At 28.7% G+C, this 25,622-nt stretch overlaps 3 protein-coding genes across 5 annotated transcripts; 2 read left to right on the top strand and 1 right to left on the bottom strand.

Annotated features, from left to right (window-relative positions):
• Positions 1-209: 209 nt before the first annotated feature.
• LOC132951476 (TGF-beta receptor type-1-like) lies at positions 210-11,138 on the top strand. Of its 2 annotated transcripts, none has more exons than XM_061023301.1 (9): positions 210-686; positions 767-878; positions 4,569-4,720; positions 5,800-6,051; positions 6,114-6,344; positions 6,405-6,572; positions 6,641-6,813; positions 7,199-7,438; positions 7,507-11,138. In XM_061023301.1, the coding sequence occupies exons 1-9, from the start codon at positions 593-595 to the stop codon at positions 7,642-7,644; spliced, it is 1,560 nt and encodes a 519-aa protein (XP_060879284.1). In that variant the 5' UTR covers positions 210-592; the 3' UTR covers positions 7,645-11,138. The 2 variants fall into 2 exon arrangements, with proteins under 2 accessions (XP_060879284.1, XP_060879283.1); XM_061023300.1 differs by lacking the exon at positions 4,569-4,720 and adding an exon at positions 5,006-5,157 and having other exon boundaries at positions 215-686.
• Positions 11,139-14,364: 3,226 nt separating this feature from the next.
• Positions 14,365-17,205, bottom strand: LOC132951475 (T-complex protein 1 subunit alpha). Its single transcript, XM_061023299.1, has 3 exons — positions 16,902-17,205; positions 16,706-16,834; positions 14,365-15,994 (listed from the first exon to the last, which is right to left on the bottom strand). The coding sequence occupies exons 1-3, from the start codon at positions 17,052-17,054 to the stop codon at positions 14,612-14,614; spliced, it is 1,665 nt and encodes a 554-aa protein (XP_060879282.1). The 5' UTR covers positions 17,055-17,205; the 3' UTR covers positions 14,365-14,611.
• A 1,108-nt stretch (positions 17,206-18,313) lies between these two features.
• On the top strand, positions 18,314-24,995 carry LOC132951011 (DNA-directed RNA polymerase I subunit RPA1). 2 transcript variants are annotated; one of them, XM_061022678.1, is made up of 9 exons: positions 18,316-19,178; positions 19,291-21,968; positions 22,168-22,287; positions 22,350-22,625; positions 22,695-23,043; positions 23,135-23,232; positions 23,946-24,188; positions 24,250-24,580; positions 24,655-24,995. In XM_061022678.1, exons 1-9 carry the CDS (start codon positions 18,585-18,587, stop codon positions 24,919-24,921), a joined length of 4,956 nt encoding a protein of 1,651 aa, XP_060878661.1. In that variant the 5' UTR covers positions 18,316-18,584; the 3' UTR covers positions 24,922-24,995. The 2 variants fall into 2 exon arrangements, with proteins under 2 accessions (XP_060878662.1, XP_060878661.1); XM_061022679.1 differs by lacking the exon at positions 24,655-24,995 and having other exon boundaries at positions 18,314-19,178; positions 24,234-24,374.
• Positions 24,996-25,622: the final 627 nt, after the last annotated feature.

The raw sequence follows: 25,622 nt of genomic DNA, 5'->3' as shown, positions 1-25,622 counted from the left end.
ATATTGGTATGCAAAATATGTAATGCAAGAGGGCAATGAGCGTGAGCCTTGAAGTTCCTACTTTTAGAAATGTAGACCCCTGAAAATAAATAATGCAATCAGTATTAGAAAACCAGAGATAAAGGGTCGTTTCTTCCATGATTTTTCGACGAACCACAGATACCAGTCATTCGGTATAGTGCGGTTGTGGTTTTTAGTATTTCCTGTCGTATGTTTTGTACCTAAATTTCTAATTTCAATAACTTCATTAGCATTTTGTTTTTGTACACCACAAACGCCAGAAACATTAGTGTATTACAAACTCGTTTGCTGTATAGTGTATACTGTATTACTGTGTGGTCTGTGTTGTGTACACATTGTTACGTTCTCGATAAACAGATTTTTTTATTAAATTGGTATGATAATATATTGCGACTTAATAAATTGATTATCTCTTTACAATTTAATGCAATCCGAAATGTGTTGTTTTCCGACCAGTTTTTAAACCATGTGTCCTTATCGGGTTAGAAGAAAATGTAGTCAATGGTACTTACTCTTGTAGCCGGTCATCGCACCACAAGTTGAAAACTCCGATCAAAAAGCAAAATCGGCGATGAATTCAATATTTCAATATTCAATGTCTTCCAAAAAGACTTGTATGCTGCTGGCTGTAGGCTTTCTATTTACATTCAGTCACTCTGTAAACGGTATAATAATTTTTTTAAATCGTCATTAATTTTGCCACTTAATATTTATTATAATGAATTATGATTATTTGTTATTACAGGTTTATCATGTTATTGTGACATATGCGCTGATTCAAACTACACTTGTGTTACTGATGGATATTGTTTCACGAGTATATCAAAAGATACAAGTGTTATTCGTCATTCATCTCGGTAAGTTTGATTTTTAATCATCTTTACTTGTATTGTAGTATGTTTGTCCTAAAATATTTCTTATTATTTTCTGTAAGTAATAATAATTTAAGTTATTTCTTAGCTCTGAACAATATAATAGGTAAAAATAATAAAATAATAATATATTCAAATTCTTAACAGTTAGGCAACTATACTTTCCAGTACTGGTTTTGCTCCTATTGGCTCGTCAAAACAACTAAAACTTATATACTATATAATATATATTATAACTAAGTTTCAGATTGTAATTCCCTAAAAATTTCAAAATAATGTACCTATAAAAAGTACACACAATTTTTTATTTTAAACAAGTTTTGAACCAAAAAATTGCAAGACTTAATTTCAAGTCTTCTATGGGACTTATACTGAAAAATAATTATTTTCATTTAGTTCAGTGTTGTGCCCTTCCTTCTTAGTAATGGGAAAAATTAAAGCATTTTGATGTTAGCAGATAATGTTATGCTACTTATTGCAGTGGCTTTCTGAAAGGGGTGGAACAAAAAAAAAAAAAACAACTGCTAAATGGGAGGGAAAAATTGGAAAATCTCCCACTCTCTCAAAACTTTTTACCTAGGTAGTATAATATTTAACAATTAGGAACAATAAATAAAATTTGAATTGATTCAAAATTCACATCAAACACAACATGGAAGATTATCCACTCCAAATCCAATGGGAGGGAATCTGACACCCATGTCCCCCTTTGTATACGCTTTTGGTTATTTGGAAAAAGCCTGAAAAAAGTGAATGACGGATTGAAAGATTGGAAAACTGCGCTGGAAGGGATGGAATTATGATAGGTAGAAATAAAACAGAGACAATTGTGTATGAATTTGGAGGAAGTAATAGAGAAGTTGATTTGGGCAAGGCAAGGGATTATGTAGTATGTGAGATGAATATGTTAAAGTAATTAGGATGGTCTCAGAAAGACAATTATGTGTGGTCGTGTAGTGGATAAAATAGAGAGAGGTATCAGATATTTTTGTATCATTGAAATTTAAAGGTAGATGTAATAAAGCAGTAGTGAGCCCAGTCATGTTGTATGCATTAACTTGGCTGTATATGTGTGGAGTGACCAGGGAGGATAGAATAAGAAATTATTTTATTATTGGTAGTGTTGGAGTGGCACCAATTGTAGATAAAATAATGAAGAATTGGTTGAGATGATTCAATCATGTTATGAGGATGCAGTGAGGTTGTCTATGGAAATGAATGTGGTAGTGAGAGGAAGATAGAAGAAGCGATGGGTAGACAAAAATTCAAAATAGAGAATAATATGAAAATAGCTGTTGCGAGTGATGAGTTTGGGCTAAAAGGCTATATCACAAGGTTGGTTAACCCCATATAGTTGTGAGCAAAGGGTGATGCAAAAAAAGAAAAATATTCTAATGATATTTGGATACACTTTTTTTAAATATCTTTTTATCTAGTTTTACATTTTTTTTGTTACAGTCCTATTTTTTCCAAACAATGTATTTTATACTAATTTATTTATCTTTTCGGTTATTTTTGATTAATTACATGTATCATTTGAAATTTATCACATGTCTCATAGACAATATATGTGACAGTCGACTGTTAAATTTGTTGCCATATTTAGATATTGTTTCACAACATTAAATTAAGATTAAATTATTTTTTTTATATGACATCATACACCTACTATATTTAATTTAGGAGTTAATATTTATGATTTATCACTAAAGACCGGAATTATATGTTTTTACATATCGTTACTGGGTCTATGCAGTCTTATGAGAGTAAAAAATGTGGACGCTTTGTTCAATTCTGAATGCGTATAAAAAAATTTTTTTTGCATATTTGAGAATATTTCATGGGTTAGAGAATATTTAACCCATTTAGCATATTTTGGAATATTTCGTAAACTGAGAAAAAATTTGTATTTATTTTTAAGTTTGATATTACGGTACCCAGAAAAAATTTTTTTGAACATTTACAATTTTTTTTTTATCATTTTGATACATGCAGTATTATAGAGATTTATCATATTTAGGTGCCGTGCTGTTCCCTAAACATATCTCAACCTACCTAACTTAACCTGCAATGCTGGCAGTTGTTTTCTTACTGATAATATCAACGTATACATTAATCAAATATTAAAATATCCAAATTTTGTTTTACACTTAAGTTAAATTTTGTAATTACTTACAAAATTACGTGTCATTTTTAAAATGAACAAATTAAAAAATCAGTGAATTATAAAAAATTTAAAAAAATCCATATTAATCGAGATATTAAAGCATATAATGATGTTTATTGATTATTTTTGCATATTTTTTAATTTTTTTAGAGAATATAATATGAATATTTAAAGGTTTTTTAGAGAATATTAGCATCATATTTTGGGTATTTTAAGAGAATATAAATCCGGTCTTTATTTATCACATATTATTAGATCCATCATTTGCATTTGTGCATTTTATTACCAATATGTGATATCTAATGATATTATAATTAATAGTTACCCAAAAAATAATTTAAAAATACTGAAATCCAATCGAGTGTATAAGTTTTTAGAAAATATATATTTTATAACTGAGTTCATTTTTAAAATGCAATAATTTTTCATTGCTTACAAATTTATAACAATAATACTCCAAATCTTGGACCGCCATGAGCTTGATTAGACAATAGCCCAATAAACGGTCACTTTATCTTGTGCTGTGTTTTTCATTTACATGCTTTTCTATTTCATATCCTTATGAACAAATATAATAACTTCATTATTAACAATTTTTATTTCCGTTGTATAATAATTATTATATAATCAAAATTCTCTAAATTTTACTTTCTTTATAAATTGCAACTTGATTATATTTTAAATACCTATGTACCTAACAGAACATTTTTGTACATGAAATTTCTTTTAATAATTTAGATTAGTTCTATGTTCTATCAATAATTTTTTTTAGCTTACAAAATTATACTTAGTATATCATGTCATGTTTTCAATAGTTCTATTAAATCATATAGATTATAGGAATATATTATATTATTAAATACGCGTATACAGTTTTGACTCTATAGGAAAAATGTTGATGTTACCTTTACATCTCTATGTAAAAATAAGTAAATAGCCACCCCTAAATATGTTTCTGTATTGTATGTATTAACTATTCTGATTTATGTGAAATGTCTAAAAGCCTTGTCCTATACCTATGTTAAAAAATATATTAAAAATTAAAAACATTTCTTCAGATAAGTAATTTTTATAAGTACCCACTAATTTTCAAGCCAAGAATTAATGTATAGACAAATCTACATTACTTCCATGTAAACTATTTTCTGTCCTCATTTTTTTTCCCTTATAATTTGGTGTTGTTTTCACAATGAGTTAATCTTATTGAATTACTGATAGCAATTGTATATATTATTTTTTACTTCTAGACTCTAGTTCTTGAATCGTTGTTAAATTTTTTATGTTTATACACTTTAAAGTTTGAGTATGTATGAAAAACAAGGACACATAATTACATTTTTAATCTCTTTATTTATTATTGCTGTTTTAATTATTACACAACCAAAACAATTACTATTTTTTATGGTATAACATTATAACCACAACTTAAAATATAAAACCCTATGTACCTATAATGTATTTATAATTAGGCATATTTTAAATAATTTGTATTGGGAATTGGCTTTAAGTTGTTTGCACAAGTACCAGTTTTTCCCACCAGAAAAGCCAAATATTTGTTTTCGAAGAAAGTTTCTGGATGAAATCTCAGTGTCATGTTGCCAAGATCGAGATTATTGCAATCGTTGGCTATACCCAAAACTGGTTGAAGTTAAACCTACAGGTCTATATATAATTTATGTGTGCCCTTTGTAATTGTTGTTGAGTTTATTTGGTTTTCCCAACTAATATTAATATTTAAAGGTAGAAATTCTTTTTTAAATCAATGTTTTAACATTAATTTTTTTATATTTGTTTGTTTGTTCGGTTTTTTTTTAATAAATAAATAATTTATTATTGTTATTTTAAAATAACTTTTGTCAACTAAACTAATAATAACTGTAGGCTAACATTTAGGTACTGTGTGTCGATTAACGTGTTTGAACTTTGATAACTGTGCTCGTTTTAGGTGTTTGGAGAATAACATAGTGATCCCACGAGAAAAACCTTTGATATGTCATTACATAAAAAAACATAATGATTCATTTGTAACCGAGTGTTGTAAAGATTATGACTTTTGTAACCGAGATCTTAAGCCGACACTACATATTAAGCTTCCAGGTAGAATTTGTTATTTTATTTTCTAAAATAATATATTTTTCTAATTATTGCATGGATTTTAATTAATAATTTATATAATATATACTTAATGTACCTATTTTTGTAAAATAAATATGTTAAAAAGAAACCAATTGATTTAAATCATTTTGCTATTGTTTTTAAATTTTTTTTTAAAGAAAATAAATAATACATATTATTTTACATACACAAATCAAATAACTATACTCTATTCAACTTAAGAAACTTAGTGGTCGACTTTTGCACAGATGGCGTGGATTCATTACGAGCACAGACATCGAACAATCTGCTGGCGAGAGCGTCACATTCGTTAATCGTTGAAACTTACATAAACAGTTAACTTCAAATGTATTTTTTACTAATTGATCACATGCGCGGTGCGTTGCTGTGAACATGGTATACTTTATCTGTTTTTGCGCAGTGTTAGTGCACATGAATTGGAGGGGGGGAAGTGGTATTTAACCACCGCCGTCGAAAACTGGTCACCGCAGACTGCGTTTCTTAAGCTGAATAGAGTATAATATATATTGCGTATTTATATTATGCTTGGAATGATATTTTATGCATTATAAATTATACATTTTTATATATTATAATTCATACATGAATGTTGTCTAAATACAGACGATTCGTTGAATGACCCCAAAAAAGAGAGATTGGGCAAATGGGAACTAGCTATTATAATAGCCGGCCCAATAGGTGTTGTTTGCATTGTCGTCATGCTTATTATGAATTTTTGGGCTGGATCAACTAAGCGTCATAATATTAGATATCTACGAACCCCTCGAATCATAGCGGCTGATCAGCAACCTATTTTAACTGCAGCTGTTTCTTTGCGAGACATGATTGAAATGACTACTAGTGGATCGGGATCAGGTTTATATTCACAAAATAATTTTGTGTATTTTAAATTGCTTAATTTGTATCAAATTTTATAGGATTACCACTTTTGGTTCAAAGAAGCATTGCTCGTCAAATTCAACTTGGTGTCCCTATTGGTAAAGGTCGTTTTGGAGAAGTATGGCAAGGAAAATGGCGAGGAGAACAAGTAGCTGTAAAAATATTTTCATCTAGAGAAGAACGGTCATGGTTTAGAGAAGCTGAGATATACCAAACAGTTATGCTCAGACATGATAATATTTTAGGATTTATTGCTGCTGATAATAAAGGTGAAATCTGATCATCTTAATTATAAAATATGTTTTTATTGTAACTAATAATAATTTTAGATAATGGCACTTGGACTCAATTATGGCTAATAACTGATTACCATGAAAATGGATCATTATTTGATTTTTTGAATCGAAGTACAGTAGATACAAATGGAATGATTCGTATAGCACTGTCTATAGCAACTGGTCTTGCTCATTTACATATGGAAATTGTTGGCACTCAAGGTAACATACATTTATAATTACATTGTTTACGTTTTATATTTAAACATATTGCATTTTATGAATTTCAGGTAAACCAGCCATTGCACATCGAGATCTCAAATCAAAAAATATTTTAGTTAAATCCAATGGAACTTGTGCTATTGGTGATTTAGGACTTGCTGTACGATATGATACTTCTATGGATACAGTTGATATACCATTAAACCACAGAGTAGGCACTAAACGATATATGGCCCCAGAGGTAATATTTAAAAATATTTAATTCATACAATTTATACTTCAATGTTTTATGTTTTAAAATCTTTGCAAAAAACCATTATTTATATTACTATATTTTGAAGCACATAATGGTTATCATATTATGTTTGTGTAGATAAGTGATAACAGAAAATATTTGATATTCATTAATTTTATTTTATTGAACCAATAAAACTTATTGAGCCAAAATCGGGCCTATAGAATATATTGAATCAATAGTGACTTACGGTCTAGAACTTATTGATTCAATAAGGTTTTATGGCTTTGTGCAACACATTTTAATAACTCAATTTATTGAACAAATAACTATTTATCGAACCGATATTGTTTTGTACAACCGGGCCTAAATGTTATATTTTTATGAATAGGTTTTGGAAGAAACAATCAATATGAATCATTTTGATTCATTTAAAAGAGGTGATATTTATGCTTTGGGTTTAATACTATGGGAAGTAACACGGAGATGTTATGTTGATAACATACACGAAGAATATCAATTACCATATTATGATAGTGTACCATCTGACCCTACTATTGATGAAATGCGCAAAGTTGTTTGTTTAGAAATGAAACGTCCACCCATACCACAGAGATGGAATGCATACCCGGTAATACAAATAAGTTATTATAAGATTTCCTTTATTAAAATTGTTTGTCTTTTCTTATTTTATTTTAGTGTTTACAAACAATGAGCAAATTAATGCAAGAATGTTGGTACCATACTGCATCTGCTCGTCTTACAGCATTACGCATTAAAAAAACTCTAGCCACTTCGGGTGCCATGCAAAGTCATAGTATTAATATTAATATTTAAGGACTTAATGACCTCTTAAAAGATAAACCTCTAGCTGCCAATAGATTATCTACAAACATAATGTTTACAATTTCTGAGTATGTAATTTAAGTTTCATAGGTTATGAAGTCTCCTAAAACATTGTATGTGCCATTTTATTCTTCGAAAATGTGATGGTATAGGAACTATTTTATATTTAATAACTAATACGTACTTATTAACTGTGTGTTTTTGTAATCATCATACTTGGTTACCATAACAAAACTTTTGAGAGTTGCAAATTGTATCATTTTATGAACAATAATTTATTTCAACTCAAAATAATTTTAAATAACTTAAAAAAAATTTATTGGTATTGTTGCAAATTTGAAATTTCTATAAAAAAAATATATTCTGGACAATAGATATTTTATATTTGCATATAAAAAACTATATAAAATGAATATTTTTTGCATGGTTATTAACCATATTTTTATATTATTCCCATTTTTTTTCAAATTAAAATTTTCAAGAAATTTTGGTAAAAACCCTATGTTCACCACTAGGATCTCATTAATGTAGCTTTCCATAATACATAACTACTAATTAACACTTTGATTCCCTCCTTTTATAGTCTAAGAATCTTGTTTCTTTATGTAAAATATCATATAAATAAAAAAAAAATGGTTTATTGTCATATATTTACTTCCGATTTAATCTTATTTACAAATAATTTTATAAATTATAACTATTTTATAAATTGAAAATCAGAGTTTGACTTAACAAATAAAATAATTTTGTATTGATTATGAAGTATAATATGCACTAAATTTATTTTTAATTATAACCTTGTAATACGACTGTAAACTAAATATTTATTTGTGCTCCAGTTTTCATTGATTGAATTCAACTTGAGTCTAAATATGACTCTAGTTTATATAATTATAAAATATGTCATAATTATTTGCTCATAATTAGAGTTTATGTTAAATGTTAAAATGTTTTATATTTTCTTTTTTTGTGTTTACCTACATACAGTTTTTAATTACATTCAAGATAATTTTATATACATTAGGTTAAATTTAAATATAAGTAGTGTACATAAATATACTAAGTGTCTCAATTTCTTATAATCGAAGATTTTAATAATTTTTAAAAGTTTTATTATACATTTTACTTTGAATAATGATATTGAATTAAATTTCCAACTGACAACTGATTTTATACATTTTTGTAATAATGAATATAATAATATCTGGATATTTTTGAGACACAATGTATATATACTATGTATATTTACCTAATTAATGTTAAGTCAGGCTTAATGATGTTAGATGTGAGATGATGTGTACAATACTTATATACTTAAGAGTGCAGAGATAATTTTGTTAGTGCTCAAATTAAGAAGAAAAAAAACAGAGTAGCCTAGATGATTAATAACAGTACAATTTACTATTAAATATTTTATACTACTTATTGTATATAGATTATATGTTATATATATATATATATATATATATAATATATAATATAATGATAATTATAAATGGCTATTCTTTTCTTGGAGGCATTATATTTGAATTGACTTTTAACAGTTTTAGTCATAAATGCATACACAGCTTTTTTTTCTACAGAGTATTTTTCAAATAACAATATTATAAATTATTTATTATTTTGTAATGCATAGAGTAAATGTTTTTTATTTACAAAAATTATTGATTGTTTTATTAAAATTTTTATACAATCTTTGTATCTACTTGTCTGTCATAGTCAAGATTTTATAATCTCCATAATTTATAAATTGTATTACTTATACATTTTAAATTTTTATATACTCTTTAAAGTCAAATTGGCATTACACTGCTGTGTACTTGAAATATTTTCTGATTATATTCAATTGTATAATTATAGAAAACAATAGACATGATGTTATTTTGTACAGGACTATAATAGTTATACAAAACAGAATACATTTATTATTAAGTATTTGTCTTCTTTGAAGTGTGTAAATATGATATTGCTTAATTTTTTCCTCACTAAGCTATTTTATTATATTTTTAGTTTTTGTAAGTTAATATATCTATTAAAATAAGTATTTGTTATAACTGTACCCCTACCATATGGTAGTATAACCATACTGCTCTCTACCAACCCATATATTTTTTTTTAACTTGTTTTAGCCTGAAAGCTTTTAAGAGTTAAAATGTTTTGTTTTAATTTATATATTTTTTTCATTAAAAGATGTGTATACTATGATAAAAAATATATTTCTATTACATATTATAAGTTATAACAGAAATAATTTGCATCCATATTTTTTATCTAAAATTTTGATCGTTCAAGAATGTATTTTATTTAATATGCTCGGAATTCACTTTTTAAGAATAAGATATGAACCTTTGTTTGGAGCTCTTGGGTAATTTGTATTAAATAGTATTATATTGTTATAATTTAAAATAACAAATAAACTGGGAATTAATAATCATAAATAAATAATATTATTATGCTTACATATATAATACATAGCGGTTTTCTCCTACAATCTGTTTGCTGCTGGGGGCTAAGAGATGGGTGTCCTGTATGTTTTTAGCATGCCTGCCTATATAAAGTGCATCAATTTGGAAATTCTGTTGATCTATTTGCTTTCATAATACTGACCCACTACTTATGTGTAATAATGAGTTACACCTAGGATTTTTGTTACCATCATTATTATTTCTAGTCCTAATCAAATAATTCTACAAAATCTTGTTACATATTTTGTTTAGGTAAAAAAAAAATGTACTTAGGTATATGATAAAAAAAAATTATAAGAAGACTATTTTGCTATAACATCAATTAATATAATATATTTTGTAATCACAATATAATTATTATTGAAAATTTTTTTTATTATTATTATTCATTGATATTTAATTAAAAAATTTGTCGTTTTATATAAAGTTGTGATTGTGTGGTAATATAAATGTAACATGCCACTCGATATTTTCCATTTTGAAGAAAATTTATAAATCATAAATATGTATTAATAAATAACCATCAATATTGTATAGTATTTATATACCTAGTGGAAATAAGGTAATTTTTACATTTTATTCATTTCTATAGTGATAAACAAAGCATTTAGTAAAATTGATTAAAAAATAAAAATATCCAAATAACGTTAAAAACATATTTATGTTAAAAAAATTAATGCACTAGTACTTATTAACATATTTTTATAAAAATGTGTTTATAATTTTACCAAATTTTAGATTCTGGAACGATAAATGTATTGATTTTACAATGATGTGTATTTTTTTTTGTCTGTGTACATGATAAGTAGTTGAAATAATGCTTCGATTTTTAACTTCAGTATCTTGTTCTTGTTCGACAGGAAAGTGAATATTGTTGGTGCATTGAAGCGGTCAAAATATTCCCAATAGTTTTCAAAAGCGACAGGAAAAACAGCATACAAATTAAGGAAAATCTGGAATTTTTATGCAAAATCGATTTTGGTTTTTGGTGCAACTCTAAAATAAACAAACGTACATACATTTTTTTTTGTTTATATATGAATTTTCTATACCCGATAACATTTTTTTGATTTGTTTGGAACTGTTTAAGGACATTTTCTGTTTCCAATTTTATTAGTCTTTTTTTCCACGAATGTCAATACGACTATTTGTTGGGTAAAACAGCTTGAAAATTTAATACAAGGCTCCTACTATATTATTACAATGACATTTGAAAAATATTAAAAATCTTTAGTCACAGTTTTTATTTATAAGCATTTAAAGTTCAAATCTTGATAAAATAAGCAAAAATCACGAAAATTAGCAAATTATTTTGTGTTTAGAATTCATAACAATTTTAGATTCTGAGCGAAGCGATGAATGTATTGATTTTACAATGATAAGTGTTTTTTTTTTTTGTTTTTGTGTGTCATTACCTTTAGGATAGTAAAAGTACTTGGATTTTCTTCAACAGTAACTTTACTGATAGGAAAGTGAATCTAGTTGGTACTTTGGGGGGTCAAAAGTAAAAATTTCCCAGTAGTTTTCAAAAGCGACGCGAAAAACAAAGTGAAAGGGAAAACTGGAATTTTCACACAAAATCTGTTTTCGAGAAAATTGATTTTGGTTTTTGTTGTAACTCTAAAACAAATGACCGTAGGGACATGAAATTTTGACTGAGTGTTTATGTTAGCATTTTCTATACATCATAACATATTCCAAATATCTTGACTTATTTTGAGCTGTTTACGGACATTGTCAATTTCCATTTTTTTTAGTTTTTTTTTCTATAAATATCAATAAAGTTTTATTTGTTGTGTAAAAAAGCGTGAAAATTTAATGCAAGGCTCCTGATATAATGTTACAATAGCATTTGAAAAATACATGGACACAATTTTTTTTACAAGCATTTAAAGTTCGAACTTTGACAAAATTTAAAATTTACAAATTATTTTGTAGTTAAAAATTTATAAAATGTTCAACTTTTATGGCTAAGGATTGAAAATTTAAAACAAGGCTCCACGTAAATAGGTTATTTATAAATTACTTTATTCACAATAATATCATCAAATATACTTGGTAATATCATAGGCTGACTGACCGTTTTCGCTCAGAATCGTTTTTCTTATACAATGATATTATATCATTGAATTCAAATTTAACACCATCCATTCCAGTGACCCACTTGTAACCTACTGTACAGCAGAGCTACATCCACTTATCCACCTTTTTTTTAGTTTTTTTTTCTATAAATATCAATAAAATTTTATTTGTTGGGTAAAAAAGCGTGAAAATTGAATATAAGGCTAAGAAAATATTAAATGTTCAACTTTTATAGCTAAGGGTTGAAAATTTAAAACAAGGTTCCACGCAAATAGGTTATACATTAATCACTTCATTCACTATAATATCATCTATTATGGTAATGCCATAGGCTGACTGACCGCCTTAGCTCAGAATCGTTTTTCTTATACAATATTATATCATTGAATTCAAATTTCTGATTGTACATTCTGCAGAGCGATTCTGAGCGAAAACGGTCAGTCAGCCTATGATATTACCAAGTATATTTGATGATATTATTGTGAATAAATTAATGTTTATTAAACAATTGTTAGTGTTAATTAACAAATGTTTTATAAATGTTTAACTACAAAAAAATTATTAAATTATAAATTTGATACATTTTGTCAAAATGTCAACTTTAAATGCTTATAAAAAAAATTGTGCCTATGTATTTTTAATATTTTTCAACTGCTATTAAAATGATATATCGGGAGCCTTATATTACATTTTCACGCTTTTTTACCCAACAAATAAAATTTTATTGATATTTATAGAAAAAAAAAAAAAAATATTGAAGACTGACAATATCCATTAAAAGCTCAAATATAATCAAATTTTTTTCAAAATTTTATCATGTATAGAAAATACTAATATAAACATTCAGTGAATTTTGCAAGTATTTACAGTCATATGTTTTTTAATTACAACAAAATAAGAAAATCGTTACATGAGAAATTGAGTGAATATCAAATGTAAAAATATGAATTTCAAACGCTCATAAAAATTTAATTCGACTTTCTTGTAGACATTTTTTTTTTGATAAAGGTAGACAAGCTCATGGATAATGTTGTATTATATTTTCAAATCTTTGATTTGAAAAGAAAAATTTTTATGAATTCTCAATTCAAAATAATTTGCTAATTTTCGTGATTTTTCTGTATTTTGTCAAGATTTGAACTTTAAATGCTTATAAATAAAAACTGTGACTAAGGATTTATAATTTTTTTTATCTGCCTTTGAAACAATAACCTAGGAGCCTTCTAGTAAATTTTCAAGCTTTTTTACCCAACAAATAAAATTTTATTAATATTTATAGAAAAAAAAACTAAAAAAAATGGAAACTGAAAATGTCTGTAAATAGTTAAAAATAAGTCAAAATATTTGGAATATGTTATGGTGTATAGAAAATGCTAATATAAATATTCAGTCAAAACTTCATGTATCTACGGTCATTTGTTTTAGAGTTGCAACATAAACCAAAATCGATTTTCCCTTAATTTTTCTTTTGTTTTTCACGTCGCGTTGAAAACTACTGAGAAATTTTTACTTTTGACCCCCCAAAGTACCAACTAGATTCACTTTCCATTAGATAAGTTACTATTGTAGAAAATCCAAGCACTTTTACTGTCCTAAAAGGTGATGACAGACACAAAAAAAAAAAAATTAAAAAAACACACATCATTGTAAAATCAATACATTCATCGCTTCGCTAAGACTATAAAATAGTAACCAATTTGTTTCAGCCACTGACTCAACTGAGACTGAGGTATCTTATGATTTATGAATATCAGGAAATAGACTTTTGGACAATATGCAATTGAAAATTGAACCAAACAAGAGACACTAACACCTAAATATGGTGTCATTAAACCATAACATACCCATTTTGAGATATCACTATCCACTACTTTTAATTTAAGCTTATAAATATTTTTCTAATTACAATGTTTGTGATCAATGGTCAATAGTAATTAAATAGTAACTATTAAGAAAATTAAAGTTAAAACAAAATTTAAAATTTTCTTTTAAATAATTAAAATTTAGAATGGTCTGTCACTATAAACTTATATCTATTCATTTGACTTATAAACGTTAAAAAATATCCTAACACAAATCATATATAATACAGTATATAAATAGGTGGATGTCTTAGGTAGGAAATATCAAGTATCCTATTTTTTTAAAATACATTAGTCAACAATTTAATTTAGTAAAAATTATGAATTTTATTAAACATAGGTGTATATAAAAAAAAGAATACTTTTTCATTTATAAATAAATCTGAAAGTGAATGTTATTATTATTATTATGTAAGCTTACAATGCATGAAAATAGTTTAAATAATAACAAAGTAAAATATGCATCTTCATATTTGCACATAGCATATGAAACGTATTAAAAAATATTAGTAACCTAGTGTTAATGTTTTCATGAACAATGTTTGTTAGTTAAAGCTCTCCAGCATCATATGCTTGTTGATATCCACGTCCAGATTTTTGTTCAGGATCTAATTTAATCATATCATCTATTCTAAGAATAGTTATTGCAGCCTCTGTCGCAAATTTCAATGACTTAACTTTAGATATAGCAGGTTCCAGGACACCAGCTTTAAGATTGTCCCGTATTTCACCTTCTTCCAAATCTAATCCATACCATTTATAGACATCATTTTCACTACTTGTTTGGCTTTCATTATGGTAAGATCTGAGTTTAGCCACCAACTCTGTAGCGTCTTGTGCAGCATTAATCGCCAAGGTTTTGGGGATAACCAACAGAGAGCGTGCAAATTCTGCAATAGCCAGTTGCTCCCGGGAACTCAAAGATGTAGCGAAATTTTCTAAATAAATAGATAAAGCAGCTTCAACTGCTCCACCACCAGCAACAGCCGATTTAGATTCAAGCACACGCTGAACGGCACACAGAGCATCATGAATGGAACGTTCCATTTCATCACAATAGAAATCGTTTGGGCCACGTAGTATAATTGATGCAGCACTTTGAGCTTTTGGTCCTTTAACAATTATTAATTCATCGTCAGATATTTGGTCTTGTACAACTTCAGCAGCTTCACCAAGACTAGAACTTTCAAAAGTCTCTTCTCCTTCCATATTTGTTAAAGAAGTCAAAAAAGCTGCACCTGTAGCTTTTGCAATTCTTTTTAAATCAACCTTCTTAACACGGCGTACAGCCAAAGCTTTTGCTTCAATGAAATACTTCAAGCAAATGTCATCAATACCTCCCGTGCATAATATAACATTAGCTCCAGTTGCTAAAATTTTTTGAACTCTTTCTTTTGTTATATCAGACTCACGTTGACGTATCGCTTCCAGCTGGTCAACGTCATTAACCAAAACCTGTACACCTAATTTCATTTTAGTTTTTTGTAGAGAAAAATCTAAACACGCGATTTTGGCATTCACAATTTTTTTTTGCATTGCTTCAGAAGCAACAGTACAATTCAGAGCATATCCTTGAATGAGTAAACTTTCTCGTGCACTTTTACCATGTGCTTTAAGTACATTGATGGTTTTAATAGGAACAGATACTCCACCACGTTTATCAGATGGCCGCTTCACAAGCATACAAGCATCTACAACCATTTTTGAAAAGAATTCTGAATCAGCCATGATCAATTTGCTAGACATAGATGTAGTAGCAGCATTTTCCAACCAATCACGACGTAAATCATCAACATTTACGGTTAAATTGTTCTGAATATATTTGCAAGACTCTTTGCATGCCAAACGATATCCGCTTATGATAGATGTTGGATGTATTTTTTGTTTAACTAACTCATCTGCATTTTTTAGTAATTCTGCTGCTATTATAACCTGAACAATAAACATAATATAAAAGTTACACACGTGTATTGGAAAAATTACATTTTAGAGCACTGAATTGGCAGTTATTTTTAGTTAGTAATAAATCATAATTGTTGATTTATGCAAATTATGTTGCTTAGTTGTTATTAGGTACATACTCCAGACTCAAGTTTAAGGAATTGTGAAACCACAATCATATTTGGTTAAAAATGAATATCTATCATATTTTCTCTTATAGGTAGGAGGTTTAAAAACCAAGGACATGAAACTGACCATGTAGTGACTGGAATTGTCAGTAATTGAAAATGGTTGAACAATATCATTAAGTTTCATGAAAAATCGTAAAAACAATAAATTCATCCACTTAAAAGTTTTATACACTCAGAGCCAGTTGTACCATCTCTGATTTTTAACCGGAGTTTAACTGGCCGAATTTGAAATTTTAAATATCTGTTATCGGCTGATTAAGCGTAATCCAAGTTTAACTGGAGACGGTACAATTGGCCCATAATGTTATCTACAACTTTAAGAATTTAGCGCATTGCTTAGGTAAAATCAAAAATAATAATAAAATTCCAGAAAGTGAATTTAATTGGTTGCATTAAATTCTGTTTGAATAATTCTAAATTACCATAATAAACTATAAGCTATGAGTATTTTCAGTTTCTGTCTAAATCAGACACATAGAAATATTTTCAATGTGCTCGGTAGTATACTTACAACTGATGTCGTGCCATCACCAACTTCTTCATCTTGTAATTGAGCTAATTCAACGAGGACTCGAGCAGCTGGATGTTCGACATCCAATAACTTCAGAATTGTAGCACCGTCGTTGGTTACTGTGACATCCTAAAACCATAAACATAAGTTTTTCACAAAATATTTCTGAAGTATTATAACAAATATTTTTACTAACTCCAATGTCATCGACCAACATTTTATCCAGGCCAACCGGTCCCAATGAGCTTTTAACAATGTTTGCAATAGCATTTGCTGCCATCACATTTTGTGTACGGATGGGTGTTCCAGAGGTCCTAGAACCCGCCACCGTCAATGCACTTACAGACATGACTTTTTTATACTTTTCACACGATTATTTAAGACAGTGGCTATTTTCACGTTCAACAAGGAAATCCTTTCTAGAAGGCGAAGTGAAACGACAAGAAAATCCAAATTCAAATGTATATTCACTATTCACTAATAAGTAAAAACTAACCTAACTTGAAAGTCATGACAATTGACAAGATCTATTTTGTTTTGCTGATCAGTGTGGCCAACACTTGTTAGCAAAAAAATGGTCCAACTGTTCACATCCCCGGTGGGCGATGACCATAGACATAAAATATATTAATATGTCTGTGGCGGTGACATCCCATTTCTCCCTTAGATCATATTATCATGATATAAAAACAAGGTATGATCGTAACATTTTGACGGTCAGCTGATAAGCATGTGACGTAGAGTAGTGTTTAATGTTTACTGGTTAGTAATAATAATTTAATGACAATGTGATAATACGGGTAAGCAAGTGACGTAATGCGCGGACTTGGACCAAATCTGGACTTTTGCGATCATACCATGTTGTTTATATCATGGATCATATACTATGGATCACGGTCTTTTTGTAGAAGATCTTCTGAGACCGTTCTATGGATGGAGCCACAGTGTATTAAATCAGTACAAAAAAAACGTTGCCGATATAGCGACGAGTCATCGAATTAGGTGATCGATATGCACATGCGCAACGCGACTTCTTGTAGATTTATCCACCTATTGTACCTATAAAAAAAAGCCTATTGTACCTAACCTAACCTTTTTATATGGATAATTATGCGAGGAGTCTCATTGCGCTTGCGCAGAACGACGACCTAATTCGGTGGCTCTTCGTTTAATAGGCAACAAAATCATACGAAGAGACATTCGTTATAACTTTATAAGTACAGACGTTCAAATCTGCTCTTCAGTGCACCGTTTTGGGATTTGAGGTTATAGTTTTTAAAGTGCATTACCATCATTGAACTATATAGTTCAATGATTACCATTATTTTCAATGAATTCATTATTCTTATCATCTTTTTTTCTTCTAAGACCGTGGTCCACGATCGTTGTTCTAGATATCAGACTCTTGATCCTAAATTAAATCACGGCAACGACTTTATATTTGTATATACAATTAAATAGCTACAGATACCTACAGTAATTAGTAATTTACCTACAGTAAACTACATTTGTTTTCTAATTAACGTTTTTATAATAATTTTGATTTATATATCATGGAATAAAAAGTGCACAGTGCATTATCTCTTATCTACAACTTGCGGCTCGCGCACGTGATTTTTAAAAAGCGTACTTAATAGTAAATAGTGGAATAGTGGATGTACCGAATACGATATTACGACAACGACATACGGATTAACAGTTTACAGGCAAGTATGCAACTGGCATACAGCCTTCCTGCTATATAGAACCATTTACTATATAGTATTTACTCCTTCGCCGGTCGCCCGGTCCTCTTTAGTTAATTTCCGCGGTTGGTTGGCGATTTTCTACCCGGGTGACTTTCATTGATCACATTATTGTTCGATCTGTATCGTTCAAAATGTTTTACCACGATTTTTACAATGTGGATCCATTCAAGCCCATCAGTATGGAATTTAATACGTTTTCGTCGGATGAAGTAAAAAAACTGTCAGTGGCGCGCATAGATTCTCTCATATCGTTTACTCCTTTGGGCGAACCCGTGCAGGGAGGGTTGTATGACTCCCGTCTAGGGACGATTAACATGAACAGTGGCAAGTGCTCGACTTGTAACCAAAATTCCGTTTTGTGTTCTGGTCATTTTGGTCACATCGAATTGCCGTGTCCAGTGATCAATCCAATATTTACCTCAGCAGTCATTCACATACTCAAGATAAGCTGTTTGTCGTGCTACTGCATTTTGTTACCACGAGAAACCACAATCTTGTTAGCTGCACAGTTAAAGCTCCTCGACAATGGTCAACTGACATTTGCCCATGAATTGACTACTGAAATAAATGGGCTATGTGAAGATGATGAAAGAAATTTGTCTGTTGATGAACTAGAAACATTTATCAGTATATATTTAAAAGAACGTTTACAAGAAAATAATGGATCTTATGTGAAATGTGCTGATGAAATTCGACAAACTTTTATAGCTGAAACTATTAACCAAGTGAGTAAATTTGAATTTAAATTGTTTTTTAAATTATGAACCTTTGTATTTTATTATAAAATAATTTCACTATCTACAAAACTATTGCTCATTACAATCCTTTCTTGTATAGGTTGCTCGACGGACTGGATGCATGCATTGTAAACAACCACTTTCAACTATTTCTAAATCATTTTCAACAATAACTATTTCTCAAGCAAGTAAATCAAAAAAAGAAAAGAAAAGTAAAGAATATTTGTTCCCAGCAGACATAAGAGAACATATGAGACAACTGTGGATCAAAGAAAAACATTTTATAAGTGCTTTATTGCCAGTCTTGGCTGGTTTGAAAATTGAATATCCTACAGATGCTTGTTTTATGACAGAAATACTTGTTACCCCTTCTAATCTTCGTCCTAACTTAATGGTTAAAGGAAAACTAGTAGAGAGCCCTAGGAATTCAACTTACAAGTCTATTTTACGAGAAGCTAAGATTATACAATATATATGGTTATTACAGGATCAAAAAGAAGGTCAAGAAATTTCATCAGAAATAACTGAACTTGTCAATGAAAGTCAAGGAAAAGACAGCATAGAAAAAGTCCAAATTGGTATGCATAATTTACAAATGTGTGTCGATGCTCTTCTGGATGGAAATTTGTTTAGATCTTATAATAATAAAGATCAAGCACCAAGAATCGGATTGAAACAATTATTAGAAAAAAAATCTGGTATTATTCGTCAGAATATGATGGGTAAACGTGTTGATTATTTTGCACGTTCTGTTATTACACCAGATCCTTATTTAGATACTGATGAAATTGGTATACCTGTGGAATTTGCTAAAAAATTAACTTATCCTGTAGCTGTTACTGACTGGAACAATAAAGGATTACATGGAGTTGTATTGAATGGCCCAAATCATTATCCAGGTGCAAATATGATTGAAACAGATGCAGGAATAGTAAAATGGTTATCTGCTACAAATAAATCACGCAGAGAAGCATTATCAAAAACTCTTTTTTACAAAGGTCCAAATTCTAGAGGTCCTCAAATTGTTCACAGGCATGTTATTGATGGGGATATGATGCTTGTTAATCGACAGCCATCTTTACACAAACCTAGTATTATGGCACATAGAGTTAAAGTTTTGAAAGGAGAAAAAACATTAAGATTACATTATGCTAATTGTAAAGCATATAATGCTGATTTTGATGGTGATGAAATGAATGCTCATTTACCTCAAAGTGAATTAGCAAAATGTGAAGCTAAAGAAATAGCGAGTGCTGTTTATCAATATTTAGTACCTCGTGATGGCACTCCATTAAGTGGGCTTATACAAGATCATATAATATCGAGTGTAAGAATGACTGTCAGAGGACATTTTTTTACTCGAAGGGAGTATATGCATTTTGTATACCAAGCATTAAGTTCATTTGATCGTGCCATTAAGACTGTTCCACCAGCGATCATCAAACCAGTAATGTTATGGTCTGGTAAACAAATTATTTCAACATTAATTATTAACCTGACCCCTCTTAATCAAAAAACATACATAAACCTAATGTCAAAATCTAAACTTGAACAAAAATGTTGGAGAAATCCAAATAATTATGAATATCCAGATTTGTTATCGGAATTCAATTTTATAGTACGGAATGGCAATTTATTATCAGGAATTCTAGACAAAAATCATATAGGAGCGTCTACTTACAGTTTAGTACATTGTTTTTATGAATTATATGGTGGAAAATATTCAGCACAGCTACTAAGTGCATTCAGTAAATTATTTACTGTATATTTACAATGCGATGCCTTTACTTTAGGTGTAGAAGATATATTAGTGACTGAAAAAGCTGATCATTTACGTCAAACTGCTATCGATGAATCTAAAACTGCTGGAGCATTAGCTGCCCAGGAATCTCTTGGTATTGAATATATGAGCGAAGATGCAATGAACATTAAATTAGCTGAGTCATACAGCAAAAGTAGTCATTTCCCTGTACTAGTTGATAGAAATTACAAAAAACATCTACAGCCATTTACTAATAAAATAACTAGAGCTTGTATTCCCAAAGGATTACTTCAGCCGTTCCCAAATAATAATTTACAGCTAATGGTACAATCGGGGGCAAAAGGATCTACTGTAAATACTATACAGATATCATGTTGTTTGGGGCAAATTGAGTTGGAAGGTAAAAGACCACCCATGATGATATCCGGTCGGACTTTACCAAGTTTCCCACCATTTGATACGCTACCTAAAGCTGGAGGATTTATAGGCAGTAGATTTATGACTGGCATCCAACCTCAAGAATTTTTCTTCCATTGCATGGCCGGGCGTGAAGGTCTTATTGATACTGCTGTTAAAACAAGTAGAAGTGGTTATTTACAACGTTGCTTGGTTAAACATCTTGAAAGTCTTATTGTCAATTATGATATGACTGTTAGAGATAGCAATGGAAGTATTGTGCAGTATTTGTATGGTGAAGATGGTTTAGAAGTTACCAAAAGCAGTTTTTTCAAAGAAAAGCAATTTGATTTCTTAGCTGGCAATGTAAACTCTTTCAAAGCTCTTAAAAAAATAAGAAATGATGAATGTTACAAAGAACTTGATGACAAGTTAGAAGAAATCAAGTCCGCAATGAAAATTAAAAAAAATATTAGTCGAGAAAGTGAATTTTTGAGTTGGTGTAAACAAACTTTTAAAGTTAAAAATAAAAAGCATCCAAAAATTAAAAATGGTCGTTGCGTGCAAGACATGAAAATGTGCAATAAATGGTATGAAATAAATGAAGATGTTAAAAAGTCGTAAGTACTAAAATTTGAACCATCCCTTAAAAGAATTAAATTTGTTTTTATAAAAACAACTTGTATTAAATAGTTCAAAATAAAATCGAACCTCGATAACTCCTATCTCAAGAGGAATAAAAATATCAAATAATTCTTATATTTTATATTGTATAGTTTTTTATTACTTATATCTTTTAACTTTATTATTCATTGATAGTTATTCTGAAAAAATACAAAAAGTACCGGATCCAGTGGGTGCATCTTTTCATCCTGGAGGACACTATGGCTTATTATCAGAAAAAATGGATTCAACAATTAATAAATATTTTGATACTAAGTAAGCAGTTATAATTTTAATGAAAAATATATTACTATACATTTTAATATTTGATTTTTAAGTAATGGATTGAATGACAATGACAAACAAATTGCAAAAGAATCAATACGTCTCAAAGCTATGGCAGCCACAGCTGCGGCTGGTGAACCAGTAGGCTGTATTGCTGCCCAATCTGTAGGTGAACCATCTACACAAATGACATTGAATACTTTTCATTTTGCTGGTCGTGGTGAGATGAATGTTACCCTAGGTATTCCTAGACTACGTGAGATATTAATGATGGCATCAAAAACTATTAAAACTCCATCAATGGAAATACCATTCTTCCAGTCTGAAAAGTAAATTTAAATTAATTTTTTACTATTTTATTACTAGGTACTTAAAATGTTTGAAATATTTGTGTTTAGTGTTAAAAATGAAGCAGACTTTTTAAGGAAATTAATGACTAAAATATCATTAAAAGATGTTTTATCAAAAGTACAAGTGAGAGAAAAAGTTGTGTTAAATCCAATTAGACGTATGTGTTATGATTTAACATTGCATTTATTACCACATCGTTGCTACGAATCCACGACTCATGTCACACCAAAAGCTGTTATGAGATTCATTAAAAACTCGTTTTCAGAAAGCCTCAAAAAAATGTTCGTTAAAAATTTGTCTAAAAATTTTAGTGGAGAATTAATTTCTGAACAAACTAAGAATGCCATTAAAATAAACAGAGAAAAGAATAATGACAATGATGAAGATGCTTTATTAGTAAGTATAATTATGAATTTGTACTCTTAATGTAATTAAAAGTTTTTGATTGTTATTATTTATTACAAATAATTGAATAACAATATTTTAGGACGAAAGTGAACCCCAAGAAACTAAAGCTAAAAATCAAGTTGATTCAGATAGTGAATCTGAAGCTGGTGAATTTGATTCGGCAGCCATGAAAAGAAAGTAATTATTTAAGCAATTAATTATAATAAGTAGAAACAGTGTGGGCTTGGCCCACCCGACTACCAGGGGCCCTAGCCAAATGGGAAAGAAATTTAAAAATAATCTAATCACAATTCTCACAAATTTTTTAATGTTATGTCTGTTGGAACCTACTAAATACTGTACAGCAGAGTGACATCCAGTTACCCACCATTTTTAATTTTGTATGAATTTTATATTTTATATGAATCATTTTATATTTACTATTTTATTTTATCATTAAAAACGATGTTATTCCTAATACATTTTGTATAATGAATGAAATGTTTTGCTACCCAACAAATTGGTGGCTGTCCACAGCTGAGCTTCACTTGTAAATTATATAGGAGTTCCTTATCGAGTGTAGTATAGAAGCCTGTGGTTATACTTAATATACGTGTTATAAATTAAAATAATTAAATCAAATTGTTTATCTTTCTTAAGTTTTTGCCAATTTTGCTTTCTCAGATTTTGACTTATAACTTATAAGTTTCTACATATTTTATATTTGTTTATCGGTAGAATACTTTTGGACTTACATTTTATGATAGGGACATTTATGACATAAATAATAAATATGATAGTAATCGATAAAATAATTATTTGTAAGAATTATTGTCAATGTAATAAATATTTTGTTGCATTTATATTAATTTGAATTTAATTGTCCCACTTTTAAACTATAACTATTTTAGAGCTCAGACAGAAGAGTATGATTATGAAAAAGATGAAGACGATCCAATGAGTGACGAAGAAGCTGAGATGAATGAAAAACAAAGCGAATGTGACGACTCGCCTAATTTAGAAAGTCAGCCTATGAAAATCAAACATAATACATCAGACAGTGAAATCAATATAGACGATGATAATTTTGAAGATGATAATATTGAAGATTTTATTAACAATAAAGATTATTCTCAAATTGTAATCGATGTTAAGTAAGATTATACTTAAATTAAAAAAAAAATCATAATAATAATCAGTTTTAAACTTTTATAGATGTGGTAAGAAACCATATACGTTTGCTAATATTCAAGTTTCTATACCTTTGGAATTCAAGAGAATTGACTTAACAGGATTAATTAAAGATTTGATGGGTCGAGTAATAATTCACGAAATACCTGGTATTAATAGAGCTATTTTAACCGAAGAAGACGATAAAATAATATTAAAAACTGAGGGTTCGCGTGGTGTAGCAGAGCTTTTTAGGTTTGCTAATATTTTAGATTTAAATTCATTATATTGTAATGATATACAAATGATGTTGAACACGTATGGCATAGAAGCTGCCAACAGGGTTATTATTAAGGAAGTGAAAAATGTATTTAAGGTTTGTATTGTATTTATTATTATTAAAATAAACTATGTAAGGTTTATACTAATTGTATAATATTTTTTATGTAGGTTTATGGTATTAATGTAGATACCCGACATTTATCATTAATAGCTGATTATATGACTTATGATGGCAAGTATAAGGCATTAAACAGAGTTGGTATGAACGGCTGTCCATCGCCATTGCAACAAATGTCATTTGAATCTACTCTTAATTATTTGAAAAAATCTACAGTTCGAGGATTAAAAGATAATTTGGTTTCACCTTCAAGTACTCTTATTATTGGTCAACAAGCACAAATTGGAAGTGGACTTGTTAAATTATTATGGCAATAACATAAATATGTTTCACTAATTTGTAATAACTTATCTTTTAATTTTGTTATTTTAAATAAAATATGTTTTTTTAATTCTTGTTTGTATTACTTCCTAGTTATACTGAGGTAAAAAATATCTATAAATATACAACTATTCAGACGACTGATTATATATAAACCATTTTTCTCTTGCGCCAATACAAAATAATACATGATGTGTAACACAATTTAAACATTTTTTTAGTCATAAATCTGCATTCTGCAGGTCGGCTTTATCTGATTTCAAAGCAATAATAAAAAAAAAATTACCACCTCAATAATCTTCCAAATATTATATTTATTTTTTTATATTTTATTGGTAACATAAACTACCTGTTGACAAGGTAGATTGAAATTTGTTATATTTGTTACCTATTAAAATATTCCGAGTTTATAGCCTTATTTGTACCCACCCAGTATAACATTTAAGTAGGTATAAATTGTATAATATGTACCTAATGATTTCTAACATATTTATTTTATTCTATGAAGTACAAATCATCGTAATTACTATTTTGTATGTGTACTTGTAAAATATGTAAAAAGTAAAAACGCAGTAGCAAACCTCACCAAAACTCAGAATAGTTTTTCCAATCATTATAAATAAATTATATTTTAATATATACCTATCGATTATGTATATTGAATTATTGAATAAACACTCATCAACTTCAAATATAG

This window comes from Metopolophium dirhodum, chromosome 8, assembly GCF_019925205.1.
Source record: "Metopolophium dirhodum isolate CAU chromosome 8, ASM1992520v1, whole genome shotgun sequence".
NCBI lineage: Eukaryota > Metazoa > Arthropoda > Insecta > Hemiptera > Aphididae > Metopolophium > Metopolophium dirhodum.
Note: the sequence above shows the minus strand (reverse complement) of the source record. Positions and strands in the feature narration are given on the sequence as shown.

Bases quoted from the DNA above. Each gene is read 5' to 3' on its own strand.
- LOC132951476 (XM_061023301.1), top strand. From the start codon at position 593: ATGAATTCAATATTTCAATATTCAATGTCTTCCAAAAAGACTTGTATG. The intron at 6,573-6,640 runs GTAACATACATT...TATGAATTTCAG, and splicing joins GGAAATTGTTGGCACTCAAG to GTAAACCAGCCATTGCACAT. The intron at 7,439-7,506 runs GTAATACAAATA...ATTTTATTTTAG, and splicing joins AGAGATGGAATGCATACCCG to TGTTTACAAACAATGAGCAA.
- LOC132951475 (XM_061023299.1), bottom strand. From the start codon at position 17,054: ATGTCTGTAAGTGCATTGACGGTGGCGGGTTCTAGGACCTCTGGAACA. The intron at 16,835-16,901 runs GTTAGTAAAAAT...TTATGGTTTTAG, and splicing joins TGTTGGTCGATGACATTGGA to GATGTCACAGTAACCAACGA. The intron at 15,995-16,705 runs GTAAGTATACTA...TTTATTGTTCAG, and splicing joins GTGATGGCACGACATCAGTT to GTTATAATAGCAGCAGAATT.
- LOC132951011 (XM_061022678.1), top strand. From the start codon at position 18,585: ATGTTTTACCACGATTTTTACAATGTGGATCCATTCAAGCCCATCAGT. The intron at 23,044-23,134 runs GTAAGTATAATT...ACAATATTTTAG, and splicing joins ATGATGAAGATGCTTTATTA to GACGAAAGTGAACCCCAAGA. The intron at 24,581-24,654 runs GTTTGTATTGTA...TTTTTTATGTAG, and splicing joins AAGTGAAAAATGTATTTAAG to GTTTATGGTATTAATGTAGA.